General features: G+C 40.0%; 1 protein-coding gene across 16 annotated transcripts in view; it reads left to right on the plus strand.

Moving 5' to 3' along the window:
- The window catches only part of AFDN (afadin, adherens junction formation factor), a 216,592-nt gene extending 205,504 nt beyond the window's left edge, over positions 1 to 11,088 (plus strand). For 5 of the 16 annotated variants that reach the window (XM_074948770.1, XM_074948772.1, XM_074948776.1 and 2 more), the window contains 2 exons: positions 6,793 to 6,877; positions 8,927 to 11,085. In XM_074948770.1, the coding sequence (XP_074804871.1) occupies positions 6,793 to 6,877; positions 8,927 to 9,071 (230 nt within the window). In that variant the 3' untranslated portion in view covers positions 9,072 to 11,085. Of the gene's footprint in view, positions 1 to 6,792; positions 6,878 to 8,926 lie in introns of all 16 variants that reach the window. The other 11 variants (XM_074948780.1, XM_074948771.1, XM_074948773.1 and 8 more) reach the window with 4 other exon arrangements.
- The last annotated feature ends 1,108 nt before the right edge of the window (positions 11,089 to 12,196 follow it).

Below are 12,196 nucleotides of genomic sequence, written 5' to 3' on the forward strand. Positions count from 1 at the left end.
ATACCAGCCTCTGCCCCAGCAATTGGCTATTTTAAAGCCTTGGAGGATTTCTTATTTTCTATCACTGAGATCATAGATACTGAAACAGTCATACAAGATAAATCCCATAAAGTCTACATTTTGACTGCATCACCTAGGATTGCACTCCTCATCAGTGAGGCCATACTAGAACCATCTAAGGAGCTCTGACAAACCCCAGCTACCATTCAGCCCACATCTAAGTGGGTGGAGAAGTGTTATCAGGTTCCCCCAAAAAGCTTTGGCCACTGTCACTCCCACCCAAATCCAGTATTGTTGGTAGTTGCAGTAAGCTGAAATAGCTAAATTGATGAAAGGCACACACAAAGAGAAAAATACCAAAAAGCTAGACCTGTTCAAATGCAAAGCCTACTCATCCACCTCACGGCAACTCGATGTGGCAAACTCCCAAGTGGCGTTTGCCAGTTTCACTTCCTGATCTGGGAAAAGATGACTCTCTTCCTGTCAAAAGTATCTTGGGACACTGAGGAATTAAATCATTTTAAGTGTTGCCAGAACAATCCGACAGCTATCCATGAACACCTCTGACACATCTGCGACGTTGATAACCAAGCTTGTGACCCATGAGGGAGGCCTCTTGGCTGTTTAGCATCTGAGATATTAAAGAGAGGGCTAAGAGACCATAAAGACCTCCTGTTTCCAGGAAGGAAGCTCTTCAGCAAAAGAACAGATGAAGTGGTTCACTTTGTAAAAGACTCATGGTCCTCCTCAAGGTCACTGGAAATTTATACACCAACATCTTAAGGATGCCATACAAATATCAGCCTTAGCAGAGACAGTGGGCTCATCCCTATTTTCAGGTTAGGCAACCAGAGTACCCACCCTGAAAATGATGGTGATACTCTTGGAAATGGCCATCAGCAGTCTTTGGGAGAAGCCTGGCTCCATTCCATTGGGCTTGGTCCAATATCTCCATCAAATGGGTGTTGGCAATTGCCCACGGCTATCTCATTCACTCCCACACCCATCCCCCATCAACCCTCCTTTCCTGTCCATCTTCAGTGACTCTTCTTACAAGAGCCTGTTTGAAAAAGTTGCCTGGTTTCATCTGGGAGCCACAGATGATGATCCTCATGATTACAGGGCAAGAGTCTTTCTATTACTGATATTTCCTTATCCTGAAGAAGGGGTGTTTTCATCCTACACTTGAGGAGACTGAACAAATATGTACACCGCCTCAGGTTCAGGATGATAAGCCTTGCCTCCAACATCCCATCTTTTCAGGCTCAAGACTGCTTCCTTGCTTTCAGCTGCAAGATCATAGAATCATAGAATATCAGGATTGGAAGGGACCTCAGGAGGTCATCTAGTCCAACCCCCTGCTCAGAGCAGGACCAATCCCCAACTAAATCATCCCAGCCAGGGCTTTGTCAAGCCCGACCTTGAAAACCTCTAAGGAAGGAGATTCCACCACCTCCCTAGGTAACCTATTCCAGTGCTTCACCGCCCTCCTAGTGAAAAAGTTTTTTTCCTAACATCCAACCTAAACCTCCCCTACTGCAACTTGAGACCATTACTCCTTGTTCTGTCATCTAGTACCACTGAGAACAGTCTAGCTCCATCCTCTTTGGAACCCCCTTTCAGGTAGTTGAAAGCAGCTATCAATCCCCCCCACCTCATTCTTCTCTTCTGCAGACTAAACAATCCCAGTTCCCTCAGCCTCTCCTCATAAGTCACGTGCTCCAGCTCCCTAATCATTTTTGTTGCCCTCCTGCTGGACTCTTTCCAATTTTTCCACATCCTTCTTGTGGTGTGGGGCCCAAAACTGGACACGGTACTCCAGATACATACTTCCATAGAGCCATCCCAGCCCACAGGAAGTGCTTGAGATTTACAGTCTGACCAAATCGCTACCAGTACAAGGATCTGCTATTTGGACTCTCCACAGGTATACTCGGTGCTGTAAAATGCCTAGCAGTGGTAGTGGCTCCTTTGTGAAGGTAAGGCTAGATGACTGGCTGATCACAGGCAGATCTCAGTGGAAGGCACCAGCAAGCCTGGAATGCACTATCCCCATTCACACAGGTAGGCCTCCTAGTGAATGATGTGACTGACTCAGAGCAGAAAGAACATACCTGCCTAAAGACAGGTCCTAGTCATTACAAGCACTCATACGTCAGCTAACATCAAACATAGCTGACAGTACAAACATGTCATGCAGTGTTAGGCCACAAGTTGGCATGCATGTAAATAACATCACTTGACAGATTTCAGCTTTGGCTCATGTCAGCATACTCCCTGATGAGCCATCAGATGGAAAGAAGGTCTCTGCCATCATATCACTGTAGAATTGGTTGGATGGTTGGAACCCGTAAAGACATGGAAATGGATACGTGTCTCAGTATCCGTCCCTGACACAGACACCAATCATGAATGTATCAGGAACAGATTGGGGGACTCATTTGGGCAAACTACAAATTAAAGGAACCTGATCTTTAGGCAATATGAGATTATCTGTGAATGTGCTGGAGCTTAGAGCCATCAAACTAGCCTGTATGGCATTCGTGCCTGTCCTCATACTCAGTAGTACAGATTTTTCACACACAACATGACAGCCATGCACTACATAAACAATGGAGAACTTGCTCATTACCCCTTAGCATGAAGGCCATCAAATTCTGGACATGGCGCCATCAGAATAGACTCCTTCCAGGAGTCAGCGACAATCTAGCAGGCAATCTGTGACCAATCACGAATGGTCCCTGCACAGATTCATCTTAAGAATGATATTCTGTCATGGAGAGTCCCCCATAATAAACTTGTTGGCCACCAGGGACAATGTCAAGTGTCAGAACTTCTGCTTCAGAGGAAGACTGAGTCTAGGATCATTGCTAGATGCCTTCCTCCTGCAGGTGAACAGGCCTGTTTCTATGCCTTTCCAACGATTCCCAAGGTGATTTCCAAGAACAAAAGGGACATGGCCATGATAGTTCTCATAGCTCCATGTTGTCCAAAGCATTTTTGTCTAACAGACCTATTACAGGTGTCCATTCAACCACCTATCCTGGATCTGATGCCCCAGCACCATAGTAAAATGCTCCATCTGGATCCAAAGTCACTGTACCTGATCGACAGTGTGGCTGTCAGCTGGCTGAGTACGACAGACAGATACTGTTCTCTACAAGAATAGGAGATCTTGATACAGAGTAGGAAGCCATGTACCAGGAAAACATATTCTTCTAAATGGAGGAGGCTCTTGATATGGGTAGCTCAGTGTGGTCTGAACCTTGTCCAGGCCCCTGAACCTAGGATGCTTGACTGCCTATTGCATTTAAAGCCAGCTGGCCTTACATTCAACTCATCTAAGATCCACCTCGTGGCAACTTCAGCGTACCATCCACCTGTTCATTCATGTGTTAGGTCTGTCCTCATCCAATAGTATTGAAGTTTTTCAAAGGGCTATTACATATTTACCCACTGGGGAGAGAACCTACCCCTGCCTAAGACCTCACTGTACTTCTCTGAACCTCTCTGAACGCTTCTTGCATCACCTCTCACCAGACAGTATTCCTAATGACTATGACCACAGCCAGAAGAATGAGTGAAGTTCAAGCTCTTATGGCCAAATGTCCCAATATGATTTTCCATAGGGACAAGGTGGTGCTGAGACCCCATCCCAAGTTCATTCCTAAAGTGGTCTTGAAATTTAGTCTGAAGGAATCAGCCATGCTGCCCATTGTCTTCCCAAGCCACACTCTGTACTATGGAAAAAAAGAAATTACACTCGCTCGACTTACCTAGTACTTGATGACATTGACAAGACTAAGCCATTCAGGCTATCATCCTGGCTATTTCTAGTTTGACCTTTTAGAATGCCCAGCTAAAGCTATCTCATCGTAAAGGATATTGAAATGGATTACACAATGCATTTTATTGTGTTACCAACTGGCTGGCTGGTATGCATTTCCCACCAGACATCAAGACTCACTGCACCAGAGCACAAACAACATTCTCTGCCTGCTTCAGTGATGTACCAATCTCAGAAATATGTAAGGCAGCACTGTGGAATAACACACTGACTTTTGTCAAAGGCTATGCTCAGCTGTGAAGTTTGAGTGCGCAGTATTGCAGTCACTGTTTGATTGATACAGCTGGCAGACCTCATTCCCACCATTCTGAGAGGGGATACTTCTTGCCAGTCACCTACTATGAGATCCACACTGACATATATTCAAAGAAGCAAAAGGGTTATTTATCCTACATTTACCATGGTTCTTTGAGATGAGATTATAGTTGGTGTGGATCCCAGGATCTGCCCTCCATCCCCACATTGAGCCCTCTGACATGGGCTGTGAGCTGCAAGGGAACTGAGGGAGACATATAACTGCTCTGCCCTGTATGCCCTGGCAGGGGAACACAAGGAGGCACAGGGCGCCTGCACGGCCCAGACACAGCTATTCAAAAAATCCAATCTTGTATGCATGAGGTGCATGTGCACCTATAGTGGGATCCACACTAACTACATCACCTCAAAGAATCACATTTACTGTAGGGCAAGTAACCATTCTTTTCAAAACATAGTTCCACATCAAAAGTATTTGTACTCGAACTGCTGACTAGTTGTGGCTCTTAAGTTGAATTATATTTAAAAGAAAATATGCTTGTAATAAACATTCTCTTTAAATATCAGAAATGCAATCAATGATGATTAGTCATTTGTTTATTCTAAATAGTATGCTGGAACAGACCCAGCCCTAAAGCCTCTTAAAATTACTAAATTATTACTTTATTTTTATCCTTTCAAAATATTTTCCTTTTTCTCTACGCTTGAAATTCTCAACTACAGCCATTTTGAGATTAAGTGTAAAACATGCTTCCATCATAATATAGCTGCTTAAAAATGCTGTTACTTCTCTTTCTGATTTGGTACTTTAAAGGCTGTATATGTGTTTAAGTTGAGTAATTCTGGAACCACTATTCACTCTCCATCTACTCCCACCTATCCACCAACCAATAAACCCTTTGCCTTTTCATTAAATTTTCCAACCCTGCATTCTGCTGACTTTCATATATCAAAAAAGAGAGTGAGCGCAAAAAGTGGAATCTCAAGTGAGACATCCAGCAACGTTTTTGTTTTTCAGTAAAACAATCAGGACCATTTCCGAGTCAGATCCATTTATATGGGTTTGGTAACAACTGAGGAACATTGTAGTATGATGCTCCACCTTTAATGACCTTAATACATAAGCCATACAACTCATTCTGATTACTTTATTTCACACTTTTAAAATAGCCTATAGGAACAGGTTAAACACTCCACCTTGATTGCTCAAGCTTCTGTGAAGACTGCCTGTGTAAAGTACAAAGCCGTTTGCACAAAATGCAGACTTTGTTGTGCAGCTTACCATCTGTCCATCTCACTAGCACTGTCACATTATTGTTCTTTACAGCTCTTTTCTGCTATAAATGCTAACGCTGGTAAACCATGCTTCTGCAAACTGCACTCTCCCAGCTTCTGCCACTGGATTACTTAAGGAACTGACTTAAAACTTTGGTTCCATCAAATTGGGGCATAAAATCTGACCAATTTTAACAAAATTAGATATGGGCGTGAGAACCAGACTTCAGACCTGGATGTTTTCCAAGTTGGAGGGGAGGTGGTGGTCAGATATATGGGACTTAGGTCTGAACAAAAGATAATTCTTCATACTACTTAAGTATTACAAGTGTTTTAAATATGATTTGAGCTATCCCTTCTTAGATAACTATTGTAATGTACAGTATTAAATTATTAAATGAGTACAATCTATGAATATCCAAACAAGTTCTGTTCTTTTACTGACATTTAACCTTTTAATTATCTGTGGTTCAAAATACACCAGTGGAAGAAGCAAACATTTCCTTCTGTTTGGAGAAAGGCTCACAAGACATGACATATACTGTGTCAAGAAACCAAAAATATTTGAAAACAAATCTGAGAATTATGACAGTTAATTTGACTGTCCTAACAATACCGGTGATTTAAGAAACATACTTAAAAGCTGACTATGATAACAAAACTTTTTGATTGGAAACCTGTGTTTAGTCTTGTGGCCTTTGGAGAGGATTAATATATTATGTAGAACTGTGTATCTTTTATATGAATTTAAAACTAAAGGTGCAGTGCTGTAAGCTGTTTGAATGAAACAAGACAGATAACTACAGAAATGAGACATGAATAGTCATCCTCTAAACATTGCAGGTTACAGAGTTTCCAAATATTTTCACAACCTGGCTAAATAAAGATAAAGTAACTTAGGAAAATTGGAATTGTCATACTGGCACTTACTAATGCTAGTAGTATTTATCCTAGTTAACTTAGCTGGAGTTGCTGTTCTTACTTCGATAGAACCTTGTGACAGAATTCCACAGAAAAATTGTAGCTGCACATAAGTACATCCTTCTAGACAGTTAATATTTTATTTCATTTCTGCATTATAAGAAATAGCCACAAGATAAATAACTTTATCATGATTTGATACCGGTCACAGTTTGTTCCAAATATAATTTGCTTTCTTACCCCCCAATTTTATTATTTATCAAGCAAAGTTGCAGTTTTAGGAAGAGGCTGACTATTCTTGACTGAAATCATTATTCTGGCATTCAGGCAAAGCTCCAAAACGGTACTTTTATTCCTTTTACAAAGTTTAGAAACCATAGTTTGAGAGTTTTACTTTTGCAAAGAGCACTGCACCTTTTTAAATATAAATTGAAACTTGTTTTGTATTATAACTGCCATCTGTCAACTGTAACTTTTATATTATTTTGCATAAGGACCAAATCCTTACACTGGATCTACAGGAACAATTGTTGGAGCCCATGAAGTTTATCGGGATCCAAGAGAGAAGAGATCTAAAAGGTGAAATGAAGAAGAGACTCATGAAATATTAATCTGTATTCAGACTAACTAGCTGCTGGTCTCTGGAATATTTTAAATTCTTATTATAATACCATTTTATACATGTATCTCTGTAAATCTTTCTCAGTAATGAAATTCAAAAGCTCTTATTTAATCCTAGAATATATTTTCAAAGAGAGTGCTAAGAATATGCAGGACAGCATAAAACAATTTTACAGTTGGTTCTGGGATATCTTGGATTATCACAAAATAGAATTTGGTTTTATATGCTTTTTCATGCATGTGGTATTTTAAAGCAAATTAGTGTTGTGATTGTGTGAGTAAACAGAGCAGTCATCACAAGATTCTTTTTTTGACTACCTCAACCAGACTTATAAATTTGCACGCACGAGGAGGCAAGCACAGTACACTTTATATGGAGTTTTTACTAAGCTTGTGAAGTGGACAGCTAACAAAGACTGCATTGCACATGCATGTGTCGCTAATTTAGCTGCATAGTGTATTGAAGGTTCACATTGGCTGAGGCAAGGATACTACAGGAGCCTTTAACTTGGTTCCTGCACACCTTGTAAAGTGAAATGGTGGTGTGATGGCCACTGTGCACTTTGTACGGTTCACAGAATAGAGACCCACTCTGATGAGCCTTAAGTGGAGCCAAGTCTGACTGGGTAAGGGCCAGAGTTCCAGACATCTCAGGTGGTGAGGGAGGAGGAGACACCGAGAACTGAGTTCTTTCTTGGTGTGGCAGAAATAGTTAACCAAAGAGGTAGATAGCAGCAAGGATGAAGGAGGAGGCAGCAGAAGTACTTAGGCCACTCTACACTAGAAACTCTGTCAGTATAGCAATATCAGCTAGGCCAGCGGTCTCCAAACTACAGGCCAGATTCGGCCCAGGGCTTCCATTTGTCCGGCCCTCCAACCAACAGGGGAGAAGCGAACAGCTGAGTAGGCACGTCAAGCAGGCAGGGGGAGGGGCTGCTGGCAGCAGTTCGCGCGGGGGGGTAGCTGAGCTGTGTGGAGGGGTGAGTGCCCCCGGGAGCCAGTGTCCGTCCCCCCCCCACCCCCCAAAGGGGAGCCAACTCAGGGGAGAGTTGCTGCTGCAGCCAAGCAGGCATGGACCCCTGCCTTAGAGTAAAAATACAAGCCAGATGCTTAATTACAACTCCAATAAATGGAGTAAAGAAGATGGAAATTTCCAATTTCATAATGGTTAAATTTTAACTACAGCACTAATAGAACCAAACAGTCCCAACCAACAGTGGGAACCTGGAGCTTCTCTTACCCAAGTACAGCCAAACTTTCAGTCCTTTGTCACTTTCTTCAGCAGGGCAGGCACACCTAGCAGGCACAGGGAGAAGGGAGCAGGCACGGGGAAGAGCAGACCCAAAAAGGGGAGCCAACTTACAGTACCTGCATCGATTAACTTTTATACCTGATTTAGAATTTAATACAACACTGACACAGAGTAGTTTTGTTTTTTAATGATTTTGTATATATTTGCATAATTTAATTTCTTTCACAGTCGCTTCGGCCCGCAAAGCCCCTTCAGAAATCTAATATGGCCCTCATCTCATAAAGTTTGGAGATCCCTGAGCTAGGCGGTTGATTTTTTTTTTTTTTTTTTAACATTTGATTTGTTGCGTGGTTGGCTAAAGTTGCCAAAGCACTTTTATCCAGTTTATTTCACTCTCAAAATCAGTATGAACTATACTGGCAACTTTTTTGATTTATATAAGGAGGGCATGCCAGTATAGCTATATCAGCAAACCTTTTCTGGCCTTAGTCACCCTTTAATCCTTTTTGAGAAGCGCCAGGTAATCTCATCCACATGTTCAGCTACCAGAGATGGTCATACATGACTTCTGTTTAATGGCTCCTCTGAATGACAGCCCTGTAGTGTCAGCATTAAGAAAGAGCCTTGCAGGACTTGAATCTAGATCTTCCAGTTAGAAGGCAAGAGGACACCAGATAAGATTATATGGATGCAAAGCTTTTATATAAAAGGATGTTTAAAATTAGGTTTTGTAACAAACATTTTGTTTCTTCCAGTCAAGACACAGATTTACCTGGAGCACCAGAGAACTTGACATTCAGGGAGCGCCAGCGACTTTTTTCCCAGGGCCAGGATGTATCGACTAAAGTAAAGGCTTCTAGGAAATTAATGGAACTGGAAAATGAGTTGAACACAAAATAAGATAAAAGCACCTTATCAAATGTTACTGAAAGATCCCTAAAATAAGGGTATGGGATGGGGCTGTTCAAGACGAGACTGTATTGTCTGTGAAAGAGTGAGTTTGATTCCTCTGTATCTAAGACTGTTAATTGAGATTTAGAGATGTTGCAATAGCAAGAATACTGATTACTTTACCAAGAGCTTGTGGTTTATACAATTAAAGCACTGTAAAATTTTAATTATATGAATCACGTGAAGGTCACTTTTTTCTTTTGTTTTGGGGGTTAACTTTTTCTGCAATAGACCAAGTAGCACTTGTCAAAGATAAGTTCTGTTTCCTGGTCTTTTACAGACATACTTTGTTTTAGCTGCTGAGCAGAGCGAGTGAGAATAGTTTGAACTGCCTAAATTAATCTGTGCACTAGCTGATGATATCTATAGGTTGTTTGACACAGAAGCCAATCTCTGGGCTGTTTTACAAAGGTCTACGTTTATATATACAAGTTTGACACATTGTATGCTGTTCATACAGATTATTAGCATATCACTACAAACCTCTTATCATTACCTAGCATTAGAGTAATAGGGTTTGCCTGGATAAAGTCTTTGAGTGAAACAGTTTTAATCCTATAGGTGTTTTGTTTGGGTCTAAAATGGATGCATAACAGAAACTGTTTAATCCATAACCATGGAAAAGCATATACATGCATACATCCCTCTTGTAAATGACGTGTCTGGTTTACAAACCTCCTTTTAAAAAAACAAGAACAAAACTGGAGATGAAAAACCTTGGGTTTTGTTTTGTTTAACACTGTATTGAAATAACTGAATATAACAAGCAATAGATAATAGGCTACCTTAGTGGCCCTATCATAGCTAGGACCAAAATGTTAAATGTTCAAGATGGAAGTAATGATTCCAGGTCCAAAGCTAGCAGAACTAAGGCATGCATTTTCCAAGGAGTGTAGAACAGAGAGTATTAAGCAACTAGCCACGGCGCATCATTGATGGAGTTTGTTATAGCAGCGGAGCTACATACTACTGTTGGAGAAGAAAAATGATATAGCATACAGTAAGACTGATGTTTGAAATATCAAATACGATGTTGCTGGCTGTGAATATGAATGTCAGTGAGATGGGTTGACTTATTATCCTGACAGCACACCCCCATTATTAATATTGAGAAAGTAGTGCTAGTCAAGCTGTCCTTCATCTATCTGGTTTTACTTGCATCCTCTTATATTGTTATATACTGTAGAAAATCTTCTCAGCAGTTCAAGCTATTTTTACATATTGATAGCCTTATTTAATTTTGAATTGTTGGATTCTTTTTGTTCCTCCCACTGTTGTTTCTTCAGCTATGCATATATGGCTGATGTTGGGGATAAGGACCTCATCAGAGTTTGTTTCTCTTTGTGTGACATTAAGACAAAATATATTATTGTGATTCCAAACAAATTTTCTATTTGCAAAGCCCTAAATTGGGCTTTAGATGATTTTTCTGTATCATATTGTTCTCTTATAAATATATATTTAGGGAATTATGCACACTTCCAAATACAGAGGGGTAGACTTTCACTGCCTTAGAAAAGAAATCACTTTTAATAAGAGTTGTATGATAAATAAATGCAAGTTAATGAAAATTGGAGTGTAAATATTTGTTTTTTACATATTTCAGGTTTCTTATTTGAAAGTGTGCTTTTACCGTTTCACCTGTTAAATATGAAGTAGGAGATTAAACCGGTTCAAAGTGTTAATGAAGGATTTGCATGCTTGCTGTGTCTGTTAATCAGGAAAAGCAAGCCTCTCCCAATTTATCTTGAGAACACTAGCAGCCTTACAGTGACAAAATACTCTTTTCTTCAGAAAAAAAATTTAGGCTGTGGCTGGAATACTGTTGCTGCTAGAATCTGAAAAGGCTTAGCAAAAAAATACATAGAACCTTCAGTTGAATGGATTTGGCCGCTATTGGGCATTCGGGTCAAGTGTGAATATGTGTAAAAGTGCTTTTCATATTTGTCTGTGCATTATTATGGAAAAACATGAAAACTGCTGTAGTTTCCCATTTCTACTGTATTTCACTTGCAACCTATTTTTAATAAACTTTGTATTGTATTTAACATTGCGTTTTATAGAACTTTTTGTAATTGTGTTTTTATTTAATGCTGTATTAACACATTCATACCATAAATTACTAATACTCTTTACTATACAGTTACCCTATAGGTATTCAAAGAATAGATACATACCTTGCTTTAAAAAAAGTATATACAAAATCAGTGTAGCCCACATTAAACACTGGTTAACTGATAGATCTCAAAAAGTAATTTTTAATGGGGAATCATCCAATGAGATTGATTCTAGTGAGATCCCACAGGATCTGTTCTTGGCCTAATGTAATTCACTATTTTAATCAATAATCTGGACCAAAAATATAAAATCATTACTGGAAAAACGAAGTTGACACACAAATTGGAGGGGTGGTAAACGATGTTTTACCAGTTTTACAGGTTAACTTTGGTTGGTTGGTAGATGAATGACATATTTTAATGCATCCAAATGGAAAGTCGTACATCTAGGGACAAAGAATGTAGATTGCAGTTATAAGATGAGACACTATCTTTCAATGCAATGACATTGAAAAGAACGTAGGGGTCATGGTTGATAACCAGTTGAACATGACCTTGGAGTGTGTTGAGGACACACAATTCTATAAGCAGAGGAATATCAAATAGAGTAGAAAGGTGGTATTACCTCTGAATACGGCATTAGGAGGCCATTCCTGGAATACTGTGTCCAACTCTAGCATCCACACTTTGGAAAGTCTTCAGTAAAGAGCAGAAAGAATAAAAACAAGTAGTGAGAGAGTTATGAAGCTCAATTTATTAGTTTATCCAATATGAGAGATGACTTGATCACAGTGTACAAGTACCTACATGGGGAAGGGGTTTCTGTTATTAGATGACTTTTTAATCTAGCAGAAAAGGAATAATGAGATCTAAAGGTTGGAAATTGAAGCTAGACAAACTTGGACAGGAAATAAGGCACAAATTTTTAACACTGAGGGTAATTTGCCCTTGGAATAAATTACTGAAGGAGATGGTTGGATTTTCTTTCACTTAAACTTATCCAGTCTTGATTTCTAC

The sequence above is a fragment of the Natator depressus genome, chromosome 3, assembly GCF_965152275.1.
Source record: "Natator depressus isolate rNatDep1 chromosome 3, rNatDep2.hap1, whole genome shotgun sequence".
Taxonomy (NCBI): Eukaryota; Metazoa; Chordata; order Testudines; family Cheloniidae; genus Natator; species Natator depressus.